This window comes from Netta rufina (genome assembly GCF_964035555.1).
Source record: "Netta rufina genome assembly, chromosome: 3".
Classification (NCBI taxonomy): Eukaryota; Metazoa; Chordata; class Aves; order Anseriformes; family Anatidae; genus Netta; species Netta rufina.
In genome coordinates, this window is record NC_140125.1 from 99,762,406 (window position 1) to 99,780,779 (window position 18,374).

An 18,374-nucleotide genomic window follows, 5' to 3' on the forward strand; every position below is an offset into this window, starting at 1 on the left:
TGCTGTGCAACTGCAGCTCAGAGAGAGGAGTGTGAAAATGAGAGAAGCAGCCCTGCAGCCCCCAAAGTCAGTGCAGCAGGAGGGCAGGCATACAGCAGCAGTTCCCCTGAAGCTTGTGGAGAGGCCCCTGGTGGAGCAGGCTGTCCCCCTGCAGCCCATGGGTCCCACATGGAGCAGATCTCCATGCTGCAGCCCGTGGAGGAGCCCCCGGTGGAGCAGGTGGATGTGGCCTGGAGGAGGCTGCGGCCCATGGAGAGCCCCCGCAGGAGCAGGCCCTGGGCCAGAGCTGCAGCCCGTGGAGAGGAGCCCACACAGGAGCAGGGGGGTTGGGGGGAGCTGCCGCCCACCTGTGGGGGACCCGTGATGGAGAAGCTTGATCCTGGGGGATGGACCCCGTGGTACGGAGCCATGTGGGAGCAGTTCTTGAAGAGCTGCTGCCTGTGGGCAGCCCCTGCAGGATCAGTTCAGGAAGGATGGCATCCCGTGGGAGGGACCCCAAGGGGAGCAGGGGCAGAGAGTGATCGTGAGGGAGCGGCAGAGACAAAGTGTCAGGGACTGACCGCAGCCCCCATTCTCTGTTCCCCTGCGCTGCTTGGGGGGAGGAAGTAGAAGAGCGTAGATAGGGGGAAGGTGGTTTTGGTTTGCTATTTGGTTTGTCACTGTTCTACTCTGCTATCAATAGGCAATAAATTACATTAATCTCCCTGTGCTGAGTCTGTTTTGTCAGTGACAGTAATTGGCAACCAATCTCCCTGCCCTTATCCCTGCCCTTGAGCCCTTTTCATTGTATTTTCTCCTCTCATTCTTTTTAGGAGCGAGAGAGCAGTGTGGTGAAGCTCAGCTGCCCATCAGGGTGAAACTACCACAACTGGATGTGAGAAGATAAACAATGACATGAACAGGCAGTGAAAGTGCGTGTCTGAATGTACTTACATGATCATAGTACTGCAATGAACGATCTTGAGATAGGTCTGCAAGGAACCATACGCTGGCCAGGCTGTCAGTGGTTTCCACTGAATTTGAGACTAGAATATCTGCAACTCATGTGGAAATTGTACTGTGAGGGAGCTCAACCTCCCTTTTTCATACTCGTTTGCTCATAGTTTCTACTCATTTTACTACTCTGTGTCAAGATGTGAATAAGACCTCTGCCAAGCCACAAAAAGGTTTCTGTGAGCTGAATGTCAAAGCCCTACAACCACTAAAAAGGGTATGAAAAGCAAAGCAAAGAGTCTCTTCTAAAGTGAGTGAGATAAAAATGTAACACCTAATTTAATCTATGCATAATCCACCAGTTGAAAACACGTATCTGCTGAGCCAGTGAACTATATAATGTCTCTGGGTTTGCTTGGCTGAACAGGCTGTGTTTGGAGTGAGATTTATTTAAAATCTCTGGTCTTTTGTTCACATATATTAACAACAGTTTACATTTATGCATGTTACATTACTTTAGTATACAGATTATTTTCACTAGTTTTGAAACAAAGATTTACACTGTCAGTGTAAATCATCCCAGAGATGATCCCAGTGTAAATTAATCCCAGCGATGAAAGTTAGGTCACCTAGCAATTCATGCCGTTATCATAATTTTAAAGCCTTATCACCAATGCTAGAGTTGGTGTAATGTCCGCAGTAAGCAAGACTGAGTATTAAATGATGTATTATAATTGTTCAGCCTGAAAGTGATGACAAAGCAGCTTTATTTCCTTCATATTTTCCTTCCCTAACTCCACATTTCTCATTGGACAAAGCAGCAAAAGTCAGTTTCAGTGGTAATGGCTTTTGCAGCAGCATTATTTCTGTTTTTGAGAAAAACTGTTCTTCCATTGAGTAAGAAGACAGTGGCAGAAACACAAGTGCTCACACACTGTAGCCCATCAAACACCCCTACCTGTTTCCCTGGTAACACTCACAGACCTACATGAACCGACTGCACAAAGCAGAAGGAAACGCAGAAGAATCACGTCTGCACTTCAGTGTTGTGTTACGCCTGACAACAAACAAAAACAACAGAGATCAAGACCATAAGCAAGCGGAAATGGAGTAAAATTTATCCCTAGACTGATCAGGAAAGCAGAGAAATCACAATTTAGTGAAGCTGAGGTTTGATTTTTGCAATGAACTGAAAATCTGTGAAACGACAACAAAAAAATAACATTAAAACTCTGCCATAAACTCAAACGTGCTAAACCATTTATTTCATTTTACTGTTATCTCCCACACTCATCACTGCATGATATATATTGTACAGATGGGTCTTGCTCATTTTCTCTTTCAGCTTTTAGCCATATGGTTAAAATTAAATGGTTCTTTGCTTAAGTAATAGCCTATGCTGCATATCACTCCTAATGAATACCACTAGCAGCAGAAAGCCAAGATGCTGCTGACAGGCACGGGCTTCTCACTCAGTGACGGCAGCATGTTTAGGCCACTCTCTTTGCTTCTGAGCCTTTACAGTGCAGTCTTCTTATATTAAACACTGTGTAAAACTTTTACAGCTCACGCTGTTTGTTCTTGAGCTGCCCTGAGCATCAGTAAACAGACAACTCAGGGTGGTCGCTGTCACTGCAGCACCAAACAGAAATTCATCTCAGCACAGAACCCACATTTCACCATCCGTCAACAGCCTGCAGAAATTGCAAACTCATAAAAATACATGCTGGGGTCTAAGAAACAAACTCTGGAGAGTGTATTTACCTATTGTTCCTACATATCCCTTTAAAGAGCTGTGAAATATATATATATTTTTTTTAATCAGTGATTCTATTTACAGAAGGGTGATTTTTAAGTGAAGATCTCATTCTTCTCATTCTTCTAGAATGGAACACAGTACATTTTAATGAGAAGTTACAATTTTGCCTTTGACCCTATTTTTATAACTTTTGGAGACATATTTAGGACTGAATTAAAAAACAATTTGTTCTCACTGCTCTTTCACCCTCCCTCTTTTTCATCACAAGAAGATAAGTAGCATTTAATTTACCTGCCACCCTCTTTCTATAAATTCAGTTGGCTTTTCCTTTTTGATTGAATGATTATCATTTATTACAATGCAACACTGCAATAAACTTCATCAAAAGCCAACAGAAAAAAAATGTAATAAACATGAAGACAAGGAAATAGCCAATAGGTAAATCCTTTCAACTACTAGGGAACATTCAGAATAAAGTAGCATATAATGGTGAAAAAGATAGCAAAACAAATGTATTGATTGCTTTAGATGCTTACATTAAAAAAAAAAAAAAAAAAAAAAAAGACAAATTTAGGTTAGCAATACCTGGTACTTGAATAGCCTTGGATTACTCTTTCAATTCTTCTGTGAGATAATAGGATTATCCAAGATACTGATTTACCTGTGGGTGGTTTTAAGTGAACTGTGGTCTCCATTAGATTTCCACAAGATGCATTACATGCCTGAGATACTTTGACTGCTTAAGGCCTCCCACCCAGACTAGAGATCGTATTATAGGTGAGGAAACCAACGCACAGAACAGTAAGACTGACCCACAAACAGACAGAGCAAATATTAACATTCAGGAGCCCTTAAACTTGATGTTCGTTCCCTCAGGACCATAATAAGCACATACCTGTCTGGGGCAAAAGCAAGCAGAAAAAGAAAGGAAAACCAAACCGAATGAAACTAGTCGTCTAGATGCGAACGTTGAATCTGTCACTGTCAGTAGTGCAGATAGAGGAGGTGAAGTCGATGCAAGTATCAACAAAACTGAATGGAAGAATGGAATTCACTAATTGACATTAAGTATTGAAGATGTGTAATTAAGGTAAGTGTCTCTTCTGAGCTTTTCAACCATTTATTACCTAGGGTTCTCCTCACATAACACAATCCCTTTGCCAAGTTCCTTTTGAGTCCTGAAGCACAGTTCTTGTTTCTTGCACTTTGCAACCTCACCTAGCATTATACCATCTTTCATATCTTACCGTAAAAACAAATCAAATGCTCTCATAACCACTTTAAACATGCTTCAAATACCGATTACTGAAATCCGTTATATGACAATTCTTCCAGCACAAGTGAATCAAAACTTCCTGTTCATAACAACATTAATTTTTTTCCCATTAATTCAATTTTTCAACACCATAAATGTGTCTATGCTTCTTCGCATGAACCAGCACCATTAAAAGGATTGGGATGTAGAGGAGAATCTGTATAGCCGATACAAACAGTATGTGGATTTACTGGGGAAGAACTTCATCCTGCTGCAAATGGTTCCACTGAAGAAAATTAACACATCAGACCTCTTTGGCATACAAAGTTAAGGTAGCTATTTCTACAGGAACCATCTGGTTGGGGTGCCAGAGGCTTACACTCACAGACTTTCAAAGATTAACTCATACAGGGAACAAGGCTCTGCTGGATTCGCTCAAAGAAAGGAGATCCCATAAAACACGATTTTTTTTTTTTGTTCTGTTTTTCCTGAAAATTGAGAATATGAAATGTTTTGTGCTTTAAATATTGTTACAGGAAGCAAACACAAGTTATAATTGTTCCCCATGACAAAACAGTATTAAGTACAGTACAAATATAAGGAATCTGCCAAACAGCTGAGACTTCAATCTTTCTCCATGTTCATAATTAAAAGATCTCATAATCTACTTATGGTGCTAGGGGAGAATAACAGGAATAAGGGAAAAGCACATCAAAGACAGAAGGATCATAGCAGAACAAACTCAGATTTTTTTCTGCTTTCCCCACACACACCCTCAGGCCACACAGTATCTCTTGGCAAGAGACAAGAAAGCCTTAAGAAAAAAAAAAGTTTAACTGAACAGCCCCTAAATGGATTCTCCTCTAAAATTCAGAGATAAACGACTGGTACACAAAACAGAACTGAGTAGAAAACTGCAAATTTATGATTTTGCTAACTGAAAACAATGTTCCTGCAACATTTGTTTTTCTTTAAAACAGTACTAAAGTACACCCTTGATTTATAGGTACTAACAAAACCTTTCAACCTTTCAGCAGTTGCATATTACAACCTATACAGGATTAATTCAAATTCGGCTATTACTTTTCCTGCAACACCCAAAGTAAAATTTGCATCTTTAAAATATTTTTTCTTGCAACGTGGTAGAAAGCTTAGGGTGCCATTTGCATTTAGCTGTTACTAGTGAGATACTACGCTTATGGCAATTGTCTTCTGTCATAGAATTCAAGGATTCTGGTGGGGAAAAAAGTTAATCACATTTTTCTCATCATGGCACAACTTGTAATCCTCACAAGGACACAACCAGACACTATACAGAATTCTTGTTGATCGCAACAGTAATATAAGTAAATAGCCTTAATGGGGGAAATATTTAACCCAGTGTGCTGCAGATACAAACTTTCTTTACTCGGTTCTCCAGAAATGGAAGAGGTGACCCCCCTATTGCTTTTACACAGAATCATCACCATTCTGCTCTTCTCCAGTTTCCACAGAGAGAAATGAGAGGTGAAAACACAGACCTACACATGGTTCTAGTTCAAGGAAACCACGATTTTGCCTCTAGCATCCCAAATTGCTCTCGATCATTAGATGTTTAGGCTGTCTTGCTCTTCAACAGATTAAAAACACATTCCATGAAGCCACAGCAGTTCCTTGGAATACTTCAAAACCAGAGGGAAACGCAACATATGACTATAAAGTGATGTATTTTCAGCCAAGCAATGATTGAATATTTTGCCAGTAATGCTTTGTCATTTGTGTTAAACACCCAAAATATTTCACTGACAATGCAAGACTACAATGATGATGTGTCATCATCAAATATAAAATACGGTACCTTGGTAGGTGCAGCTAAGCAACAGTGAACCACTACTGTCTAACCAATCCCTTCTCTCTGCAAGAAGACTATTTTCTGAGCTTCTTTAATCTTCTGCAGCTAAGAAAACTGGAAATAAGAGAGCACCTCTACAGAAAAACGAACACAATTAAGCGTCTCTTCAAACTTGTCTATACAGGTCATTTCGGACAAGTCTGCATTCAGAGTAACAGCTAGTGCTGACACAGCACTACATGCAAATAGCAAAGCTAAGCTCATCCTATTTCATGACTGATTATAATTGATTTAGTTGGATCATTTCAGAGAAATGCTTGATTAAAGTTGAGAGAAGATTTATTCATTTGTATAACCAGTATCCTTCATAAACTTTTTAATTATTACCTTTCAATCCTTTTTATTAGAAGACTGAATTAATGCAGTGATCAGAGCTTACTAAGTGAACAGCAAATTCACCTTGCCTTTTATCTGTTGAGCACAATTTAATTTAAAGTTTGAGACTACAAATGATGTACAAAGTCTTTTTTTTTTTTTTTTTTTTCTTTTATTGTTACCACACATCATGAAACAGAAACCTCAAAACCAAAAAAATCAAGTAGGTTCTACAGGATAGTTTGGGTAAGGGTTTTTTCTTTCTCCCTTCATCCTCCACTTCCTATGTGATTTTGCTGACAGGAAAGGGCTTGATATAATCAATTATGAAGCTGCTGCATAAAGTTGCGCTAGCAATATTCATAAGCTGTTCCACCTACATACTCTTATGAGGGGAACCAATTCTAAGTTACACGGTCCCTTGTACTCACTCCTCTTGGGGTCATGTATACAGCACCTGTTAATCTATAGTTTAAGAGCTCTAATCTCGTTGTCTAAATAAACCACTAACGTTTTAAAGGAGTTCTAGGAATGAGGTCGTCCTTGAAAAAGAGTCATAAATACCTATAAAAATGTTCTTAGGCTATTTAAAAAGGGAGGAGCAAAAAGGCCTGACACTGTCATTAAGAATAAGGGGGGTATTAAATGCTGCAGCCACACCTCAGTTCTGAAGTATAATATTTATGCCTCCTTACAGCACAACTGTGGAAAAAATAACAAGGCCAAGCATGCAATATTAAATAAACGTAGTGTGAAATAATGCCCAGAGCTAGCACTGAAACCAATCTAAATTACAATCCATTAATATGCTTCACAATCTAGGTATATTAAATATGCTTACAAATACAGAATTTATATATATATATATATAAATATAAGGCTAGCTACTGAGTAAACTCTTGAAATTCATACATCTCTTGAGGGCAGTTGGCAAGCTTGTAGGATGGATTAATGAGCACAGAAAGAACTTGCAAACTTCAGAGCCTTAGGTCATTTTTGGAGAGAGGCTGGGAGGAAGTTCTCTATTGGCATATTTTTTAAAACACTCATCAAAATTAATATTAAAGTGTTTGGGTTTTCTTCCTTGAAGAACTTGATACCATGCTCGAAGGGCGGGATACTATAGACGTCAGAGAAGTAACTTCTGCCCTTCAGTAACCACTTGTGGCCAGACTCTGATGCCACAGCAACAGGGTGGCTTGTCAACTTTATCGAAGAGAAATTCCTCACTGTAACTCTGGGATAAGAACATTTGTACAACCAGCTACCATTGGATAACTGCCCTACTACACCAAGAAAAATCTACTGCATGTCCATACACATTCAGGATTTAAACTTCTAGAATTGTTTATGCATTCATGCATAAAACTCTGAAATAGGACAAACACAACTAATTCACGCTGCAAGGCGAGAGATTGTCTTAGCACTTGAGTTCTCAGTTTCCAAAGGAAGAGATTAAGTTAATGTCCATGTTATAGAATTCTTCTTGCACCAAATGCTTTGTATTCTGTAGCCCACTGCAATGGACATACGTATTTTAGCAAAAAAATGAAATATGTAAATCTGTAACAGCTGTCACTTACTTGGCTTAGAGTTAATGACGACATTTTCAGCAGAGTGCTGGGGTGGAAACCTGCAGTTCTCTCCTTGGCCCTCACTGCTGCCGTACTCTATGACTTCCACTTGTCCCAGTGGTATGCTCCATTTTAATAAATACCTCTGGCCAGTTGTCACAGTGCCACTGCTTTCGTAGGATGAGCTGGAAGATACACATACACAGATTATTGTTGTGGCAAGTCACTGTGTTTTATGGCATTCTATTTATTAATTCAGAAAATCTGCTGTTCAGCAGACTGAGTACTGTGTAAAACTTTAAAGAAATACATGCATCAGGATGACTTTTGTGACTGACCTTTGTTCGAGTACAAAGATAGCTATGCAGGTGCAGATAATCCTGTTTACAGACAGCACAGGACTGCCATCAACAGACCCTACATTTCTATCATTGCAGTTTTTCAGTAGTTAAACAGAACTTAAAAGATGGAGAGATACTCTTTGCTCTATCAGATAATGACAGGACAAGGGGGAATGTTTTTAATCTAACAGAGGGGAAATTCAGATTAGAGATCAGGAGGAAATTCTTCACTCAGAGGGAGGTGAGGCACTGGAACAGGTTGCCCAGAGAACCTGTGGATACCCCATCCCTGGAGGTGTTCAAGGCCAGGTTAGATGGGGCCCTGGGCAACCTGATCTACTGGGAGGTGTCCCTTCCCACGGCAGGAGGGTTGGAACTTGGTGATCTTCAAGGTCCCTTCCAACCCGAGCCATTCTGTGATTGTGGGATCTTTTAAAATCAATATGCATCTTGACATCCAAACACGAGCCCATAGGACAATACTATGGCTCCACTTTTTCCTAGTTCTTTTTGCTTGTACTGTCTTTTAGGACAGTACTTGAAACAGTGCTAAAAAGCAGTAACTGCTGCATTCAAGAAAGCCTGGATGACGGGACCTTGAAACGACTACCAGGAAGAGGAAGGTCAATGCAACCTCGCTTCTGCGAAGCCCAAAGCCCAGGATGTTCTTTACAGCAGACTTTTTGCAATTGCTGTGGTTTCTAAGAGGAATCTACATGTGAACTGCTGCTAATGGATGTGTACATCACAACAGGCATTTCAGAGGAAACAGCACGCTGAGGAAGCTTTACTTGAAATAGAAATGGAATTCACTGGCTCCTTTTCTTTTGTTTCATTCTGTTATTCGCACATTCAAGCATATGTAACAAACATCTACTATCAAGCACAAAAGAGATATGAAAGGAAACAGGAATGTTTCCTTCACAGAAAGCACGGCTGAAGTAAGCAAAATAAAAGCTTTGGAGAAATCGGCCCGGAGTGTTTAGTGAGAACAGTATCTGGACACCAACATTCAGCTAGTCAGCTAATTATTCACCACACAGTCACACTTCTGTTTCAAAGGAGAGACAAGAATGAACAGAAAAAACAAAAGTACCACAACTTAAGCAAATATTTATGAACTCTAGATCTAGTTAAAAAGAAAGAAAACATGACAGGGCAGGACACAGCTGTTCAGTCGCTAGGGATAGCATCCACCCTGTCCAACTCCCGCTGCTTAAAAGTTAGGTCTCCAGTTTAAGCCGGACATCTAGGCTACACGTGAAGAAGGACCTTCTGGGGGTCACGGACTGCAGAAATGCATCTTTTGCCAGCTACAGAATATTGTTCTGGAACCAACGCCTGCCAGGCTCCTGGGATGTCTGACTATTTCTGTAAAGACTGATAAAAGGTGGTTAAGAAAATTGAGCTGACACGTGCTGTTCTGCTACCTGTACATGTAAGTTCTCTGAAGAAGTTTACACCTTCAGCAGTCAATAGGTAGGCGTGCACAAAGCTGAGTTTGAAAACCACTGCTATAACAGAAGCCTAGCTTAGATTAGATGCCTAACTTCTACACAGCTAAAATGAAACTACAGCTCATTTGGACCAAAAATTCTGGACTGTATACTAGTGTAATCAATGAAATTTATCATATTATTTCCTTCATTCCCTAACTATATTTTGCCTGACAAAGTAGTTTCTTCTGCAGTGAAAAAAACAGTTAATGTCAGGAACAACAGTGCTGTTAGTGATAACTGGAACTGTTGACTTAACAAGGAACCCAGAGACTTGGCAAAATCATGAACTTTTCAGATGCCAAGTGAAAACAGAGTGCACATTGCCACTTCAGGACCAACTACAAAAAATCCAAGACAATGATGAAAATAAGTGGTCAAAAGCTACTAAAGAACAGAATTGATTCCTGGGATAATTGGATATAAGCTTTTGCTATGTAATAACTGCTCTTCAGAAAACGTACTTCTTGCTCACTAATGTGAGACCAAGCATTCACACTACTGCAAAAATGTGTGCTGCATTCAGACTGCACCAACGAACTAACGTAACAACTCATATTATGCTTAAGAAAAGCTGTTTTTGGAAGATTTTAACAGTCTACATTTTCTCTGTCAGAATGTACCAACACACAAAGCAATTCATGATACAAGCAACATTGGAATGTGAGTGTGACCTTGGCATACACAGTGCTATAGTAACAGTAATTGCTACAGCCAACTAAAACAGAAGGCATGTTAAAAAAAATGCTTTCTTCAAAGCACCTCAACTTTAATCCTTCAACATTTGGTCTCAGAGATAAAAACCCTTCCCCAGCTGGAATTTCATTAGCGTGTTCCTTTCTTTTTTTTTTTTTTCCTTTTCTCTAGCTACACGCATTAGCTTTGGTTTTGTTTTAACTTCCATATCGTGTCAGGTTACAGATATGTGACAGCACGAATTTAAGGAAGAAGAGAAAAAAAACCTACCGTGGTATATCTGCACTCCACCCTACCCTAATGCACACTGATGATTCTACAGCACATTTCTAACTGCAGTTTCCAACTGAGATGGATATATATATATATATATACACACACACGCACACACACACGTATACATGCTCACACACACAAATTTATTCTGGAACTTCAAAATATCAGCAGGCAATTTAGAAGAGTGTATAAAAGCCAGCTGTCCATTCATTATGACAACTGATAGAGATCATTAGACATAGTAAAAACAACAACAACAAAAACTCTTTTCACTGTCATCATTTCCAGCTTAAACTTGAATGATAATTTAAAAAATATTAGTCAAGTCTTACCGTATGTTTACCGTTGCACACATCAGCACATCATTTAACATGAAAAGTCGCCGTTCTTTGGTTTTGATAATTTCTCCTTTGTCATTGTAAACTGTTTCAACCATATCATCAGTCCGTACGAGGTATCTGTTTCCACTGCTAAGTAACTATATTTTAAAAACAATCAACATCGTCTATTATACATTATTCATCTAACATCTAGAACAACAACAACAATGCAATATTGCCATATGACTACAAATGCTCACAAGTGAATTTGCCAAATGAATTAAGTGTCTTTACTGATTTGCTTTTCATTTCCTGCAGCAGTAACATAACCCCAGGATATGTCCTGCAGGGGTTTTAATTCTTCATATGGAACATGTAATTGTTCTGAAAGTCTTCCATATTGATAAAGATCCTCTAATGAAAAAAAAAAAAGTCATATCTTGACAGTTTCCATTACTTCCTTCCTTCACCTCTTCTTTCATAGTCCGTTTAAACACTACACATGGTTCCAGCCATCACAAAGGGGCAAGTCAGAGTGGGTGCAAGAAGAATGCTTTCAGCTTCTCTGTCTACATTGGCTTACAAAACCAGCGAAGGAATGCAGCTGGCATACTTCCACAGACTGCCAAGAACATGACACACACAAAAGGTGCAGGACATGTAAACTGTTCCTGCAAATTTTCTTCAAGTGCTGAGGCTCAGCCTTGCGTGCAAGCATGAACCAATTCCTTACAGGTCAAATACATCTCCATAGTGGCAGAGAAAACAAAATGGTCTGCAACGCACCCATTTCCTATCTATCCATTTCCTTCACCACCTGCTTCACCTTGCCTGGCATTGTATAATGGCATTGTCGAAATCTGTATAAGCAAACATTAAGTCACAAGTTGCACAAGGCGCTAAATGATTTGAAGTGACTACGCAGCTAGATCTCAAATCTCCTGGTACAGAACATGAGACTTTACAGTTGCTATCAACGGATAAAAAGAAATCTGGACCACCTGCTAAAGGGCACACTCTGTGTCTTTAACTCTTTCAGTCACTTGTAGATAATCATTAGTAGCTAATTCAAAAAGCAGGAGTATGAGAACGAGAAAAAGTAAATTACCTGAACCCATTCTTTAATGCACTTAGAATGGAAATAATATGCCAGGATGACAATAAATTCAGTATTTCTTTTTTCGTAAAGAGCTTAGTAGAAGTATGTTCTGGTTGACTACTTTCTATTCTTAAAACTACCAGGGTTTTTATGAATCACAGACAAAAGCACTCCTTGCACTCCTTTAGCATGCCTCCATTACTCCATGCCAGAATAAGTACAATCATCTATAACTTCATGAAAGCAATAATTGGAGCACTGGGAAAAACAGAAGCATTTATGATGCAAATAAGCATACATATATCTACAATACAGATAGCTACTAACAAACTCAAAGAAAATTGTTCCTTCCCCATAACTGAATGTCTTCCGCAGTTCTTCAAAGACATTTCTATTATAAGATCTAAATATATGAATGAAACAGACTGGGGTGTTCTTCAAGACAGGAAAGATATTGGACATGTTCAATAGCACACTCTCAACCACTCTGCAGTTGGAAGCACTGTGGTGTAAGAAACTGGTTCCTTCCTTTACACAGGAGTAATTCCTTGGTTCTAGGATAAATTTAAGTTGAAGTTTCTCATGCAGAAGATTTCCTTGAAAACTTGATACAGAAAAAGATAACATTGCTATTTTCTACACTGCCACAAAATACCAGCACTCCTGCTGCTATTTCAGCATTTTACCCACCCCAACACACTGTGGTTTAAACCAGTGAACCCATTCTGTCTTGAAGGTAACTCACTTCTCACACCTACCACCAGAACAACCCCATGGTGTCAAGCACTACAGAAAAAAATGCAGGTGCCCCTTCAGAGTCCATTCTAAAGATTGTTCAAGACCCAGAAACTAATAATAAACTGACTCTTCCATCACACATTTCTGCTTCCTAACCTTATTCAGATAACGTTCATTCATTGCTTTTGCTATCTGTTTTATTTCACAGCGTTGATCCGCATCCCTTTTCCTTTCATTTAACTTCTCTGCCAGTGTTTCAAGTTCGGTAAGAGCCATCTGTAGAGGTAATCTGTCAGGATGTCCTTTATTAGTGTTCTTCAACATATCCTTTAGGGAAATCATAAATGAAAACAAAAATCAGAATTAACTCCAAACTCAAGTTCAAAAGAGTATAGGATGTGCTGTGGACTTGTGTGCAGAAGTTACTGCTACATTCCTTACCTGAATACTACTAAAGAATAAGACCAATGAACATCTAATGAATATTCAGACTGTGCATCACTTATTTTCCTGAATATCTTAATAGATATTAAAAAAAGATATTGAATGGGGTCATTATTTATAGGAAGAAAGTACAGAAAAGAAACCTGAAAATAAATGTAAAACCTCCAAATGTAACAAAAAAAGATTAGCAGAAGTTGCACACAATAGAAAACGATTTGAAAAGCAATATTATAATATGGTGTCTAAACAATCATTTAAACTTCTCTGATACTTCTTATTATAATAATGTTCAATTATCTTTATTACTATTATTATTCCTCACTAATACACTGACAGCAATATCATACTAAAGTAGGAGACCATACTTACTCTATGGAGGTTACAACAGCTGCTAAAAAACCCTTCCCTTTTGTAGGCACACGTTGGAACAATTTGAAATTTTTGCTCCTTCCTTACAGCACTTAAAAATCACCACGAATTCGCTATGGCTTCCTGCCACAATAAACTTCATCTCTTGTGCTGTCTCAAAAGCTCTTGCCACAGCTACCTACCCACAACCTCCCACCACAACTTCCTCCAAACCTTATCCTGCATTAATTCCTGGACCTTCATCCTGAAGCCTGCCCTGTGTCACACCTGCATAATGCAGCTAACTTTTAGCTCTCTCTGGGATAGACTTGACATGATCTGGAAGGAGTTTGAAACACTGAAAATTGGTCTGGAGCAGGTCTACAGAGGGGAACTGTGAATTACAGTGAATTGCCTGCCCATGCAATCAGAGATCAGTACGTGATGATGCACTGCAATTTTTTTCCTTGATATTTCCCCTGGATCCAGTGGTCGCTGCCACTGCAGCATAGTCTTTTAGCAGAAGACAGCTACCCAGCAATCCCACAAACAAGCCATGTGAGAATGCAGCAAAAACACTTATTGGGTAAATCTGTTTGGTAAATATTCTTTACCTGCAATAGCAGAATGAACTGTGGAAAGCGCTGGATAGGTTTCATCATTAAACCATACAGTGTAATCCGATCAGGGCTTGACTCCTGGCACTGCTGCAATGCAAGAAAGTCACACTGTTTACTCCCTTAAGTGTATTTCCATCAGTTACAAAATGAAAAGATGTCTTGTAAATATTCTGTATCATTTCATTTATTATAAAAATGCTACTACAAATATTCCTTCTTTTCATTTAGAAGTAGTAATTTATTTTTTTTTAGAATCACTATTAATCACTATGGTGATGTATTTGGTACATAACCAAACTTAAATCTCCTCCTTAAGTAACTGCAGCTGGGATGAAGCCTCACCAGCAATGTGGTACCTATGTATACAGTGATAAACCACATCTTTTCTTTTTTCTTTTCTTTTTAACATAAGCAATGCAATGAAACATCTGCTTAACTTCAAGTACAACAAAATGAACATAATTGTTCCAGTTTTTAAATTTGTAAATCCAAGTGATTTGTCAATTTATACTCTGTAATTTACTATTGCTGATCTGTACCTTGGGCCTAAGAGACCATAAATGTGTGAAAACCAATGCGTTTTTAAGAGGAAATCTAAAGAAAACATTATCTCAGTACTGTGGAAACAAAAAGACTTTCATTTTCTTTATTAGAAGAAACTAGGTAAAAGATCACTGATTTATGCTTGGAAAGAAAAATATCAGAATCCATTACTTTGTTTTTTAGGAGTGGGGGTAAGAACATACAAATTTCATCTGCATGTTCAGAAGCCCTGTTTGTCTAAAATATTTCAACTTTTTGAATATTTTGATCAGAATCACAAAAGATTAAAAAAAAAAAAAAAAGAAGAGTAGAAGAAATATTCAATATTAAAAACCAAACAAACAATATTAAACTTGTGTGCAGTGATTACATTTTCACAACCATTTTTTTGCCTGACCACTGGTGGGGAAAATTCTTGCACAAAGTCTGTTAGTTGCAGTTGGACAAAATAATAATAAAAAAACAGGTGGTACATAAATTTACTCTGTCCTAAGAAGTCAACTGTGACTCCCTAGCTGGGAGCAGCACCAGTGCTGGTACTGACAAGGATTGTCAAGAGCGTAAATGATGCCACTGCTGGAACAATGGGCTTATACCTGTGTGAGAAGTAACCTTACAGAGTTTCATCTTCGTGGTGCCTAGGGCTTCCAGAATACAATCCTGTGTACCGCTGCTGCCATACTTCCAAAATGCTTTGAATTAATTTTAAGATCTGAAGATAGATTAGCAATCAGCTCCCCTGGCCCTCCCTTCCCAATCCTCTAGCAACCTAAAAGCTTCACAGTTTATCTTGCCAAGGGCACCCGACTTCAGCATTTGATGGACCACTGTGGCAGACCTGGCAGAGTGACAGCTCTGAGAGGCCCAGCTCAATCCAAGACTCTCAGGAAAATGGGACAAACTGAGCTTCCAGGCTCTTAGCAGTGTAACACACAGCCTAAAAGCCTTGCAATAGTTTTTGCATACCCTCTGTAGGGCATCACCCCTAAGGCTTCCCAGCAGTTCCACTGCATGTGCCAGGCTCACGATGCACACTATTGCATTCATCAGGGCAGTAAACATTCTGCACAAAAATAATCAATTTTATCTCCAAATTGTAAAAAAAAAAATAAAAATATATTTGCAAAATAATAGTAAATTATTGTGGAATGGAAGTACAGCTATACGACTGCACAACAGAATGAAGAGTTTAGAAGTAAAATAAATCCAAAACAATAGTTCACCATCTGAGTCCTCTTATTTCATGCTCACCTGATAAGAAAGAATCCCAATGTTTTGCCAAGTACAGCGATGTGAACACCAATAAACTGACCTGAACAACAGCAACAAAAAACACCACTCTGCACTTCCAAACACATCCAGGATCTAGAATCAAGTTATCATTCTCAAAGTAGTGAAAGTGAATTCTCTGTAGAGTTTATATGCCTAAGCCATAAAATCAAAGTCACATAATATACAGTATTATAGTCTTATTTTCCCCCTTTTAATTTATAGTGTCTTACTCATATCACATGTGCAGCTGTTTTAAGCTTGAGTGAACTCACCTTTAAGAAATCCAGAAAGGCAGGTTTGGTGGCACATGTTTTCTTAAGAATCCCCACTGCTGTACTGAAGTTGTTTACGTATTCACTGTATGCATCTAATACCATAGATTTGGAAAACTAAAAAGATAAAAAGGTAGACCATAACTATAAGCACAACGGATGCCCAACAGTATTATTTAGAGCCCTGACTCACTTTGTTAGGAGCTAAAGGCTTTTGCTTGGCTCAGTGCTGGATGTACAGAAATACTGAAGATACCCAAAACAACTTTTCTGCAAAACACAGCTTGGAGATGTACAGATGTAGCAGCTATGAATTATAAAATGTAGATTTACAGAAATAGCTTCACCTTGGCTTCAATCCGAGGGCAAAGCCTGGGGACTCTGTGTAATCAAGAAGCCTCCACTGAGATTCAAAGCAGCTAGTGGAATCCCATGACCTTCTCACAGTGGTAATGCACTGCTGCCTGTCTTCCAGATTCAATGAACAAGTGAATTCCCAAAGCCTACACAACCCATCTTTAGCTGATGTTTAGCAAGAAAGCAGGTTTTGTGACCTGCAAACAGCCACATGAAGGGCAAGATCTCTGTCTGCCCATTGCCTCCTCAGTAAAGATTCTGCAGAGCTCGCCTGGTAAGTACACCCTAATTTGCTTCGGTCAAAGCAAGACACATCTGGTTTAAAGACAGACTCTTTAGTAAACGTTTCATTTTCACTGAAATGGGGTCAAAGCACCCAAAAATGCACATCCCTGCTCTCTTTCAGCTGAAATGAAAAGGTGGTAGTTTCCAGCAGCTGGGTGGCAACAAAACAAAGTACGCAAACCAGCCAGTAGGTAGCCTTCCCTTTCCATTCACACACCTGCTGTGGGAATAACATCTTTCTATCAACCATGGCAACTTTTTGTTTCCTGTAATTCAAGCCAGTGGCTAGTCCAGTTCTTCACTGGATGAAGGTCCATTAAGGGATTTACAAATACTCTGTGTGTGTGCTCCAGGCTCAGTTCAAACTCAGGAACTCAGGACATCAAGTACTGCGTTTGTTCTTTCTTTTTTTTTTTTTTTCTATTCCCAGTAAATATGTAAAGTCCCACATACATAAAACTACCTGCTTTTTAAGCGAAACTGAGCTTTGATCTCACCCTTATTATGGTGAGTTTTTGAACCTATTTCCTCCGAAAAAGAAACTGCTTACTTAAGTATCTCAAAGTTTGATCAAGGCCTGAAAATTTTGGCCACAATGCTTTCTCATCTGCTAACCAAGCTGAAGACACCTGTTGGTGCCAGCTTCCTTACCATGATGGTACACATATACTCTGACAGTTACTGCAGGAATTGGAGAACACGGGATATAAAATGGTCAAATTAAACAGAAAGATACAGAGACTGAATAACAATTCTAAAATAAAAATAATATGTTTCAATGCATTTGCTTACTGAAGCAACAAAGACATCACCAATCATTTCAACAGAATCCCATTCAGATACACGACTCGCCAGTGCTATTTGAAACATTGAATGGCACTGAAGAATTTCCTTAATACGGTAAAAGACCATTTTGAGTTTTCTTTCACTCAGTAATTTTGGTTCCATTTCTGACAGGGGCTTCTCATATTGCTGTGGGAAAAAAAAAGATACATAAATATGTTAAAATCGTCTTAAATGGGGTCTTCTATACATAGAAAAAGCCAAACAAATTACGTAACAGCACATACGCACAAAATCTCTCTGAACATTTGGCATAAAGCATCTGTAGCAGAATCTGTGAGTCACGCTACAGATTCTTTAAGAATTTGATTAATTTTCGAATTCCCAAGCCATAGAATGCAAAAGTTATTGCGGTACCTCCAAAATTCTTTTCAGAGCATCCACGTAATTCTTCTCACTATCAACTACAGAGCCCAAAATATATCTTCTCACAACCTGTTGAAGAAATAAAGTTACCTGATTAATTTCAAGGAAAACATGTTTATCATAAGTGGGAATGCTTGTGGTAAAAATCCCACACTGATAAAAAGCAAGAAACACAAGGCAATTTAAATACTGGCACTGCCATACCATAAACACCGTACATCTTCAAGAGTCATTAAAAATAATTTTAGAGTAATAGTAAGTTTAAGACAACAACAGTTATTGTAAGCCTATATAATCTTTGCTGATTGTTTCCAATTTCAAACTCTAATTT

At 38.9% G+C, this 18,374-nt stretch overlaps 1 protein-coding gene across 1 annotated transcript in view; it reads right to left on the reverse strand.

The window, feature by feature from the left end:
- ARHGEF10 (Rho guanine nucleotide exchange factor 10) overlaps nucleotides 1–18,374 on the reverse strand; it is a gene marked incomplete at its 3' end in the record, with an annotated part of 115,553 nt that overhangs the window by 49,088 nt on the left and 48,091 nt on the right. The window contains exons 12-18 of the mRNA XM_084285218.1: nucleotides 18,035–18,112; nucleotides 17,627–17,806; nucleotides 16,193–16,309; nucleotides 14,100–14,192; nucleotides 12,850–13,020; nucleotides 10,869–11,014; nucleotides 7,737–7,912 (exon numbers count right to left, since the gene is read on the reverse strand). Of these exons, the coding sequence (XP_084141344.1) occupies nucleotides 7,737–7,912; nucleotides 10,869–11,014; nucleotides 12,850–13,020; nucleotides 14,100–14,192; nucleotides 16,193–16,309; nucleotides 17,627–17,806; nucleotides 18,035–18,112 (961 nt within the window). The remainder of the gene's footprint in view (nucleotides 1–7,736; nucleotides 7,913–10,868; nucleotides 11,015–12,849; nucleotides 13,021–14,099; nucleotides 14,193–16,192; nucleotides 16,310–17,626; nucleotides 17,807–18,034; nucleotides 18,113–18,374) is intronic.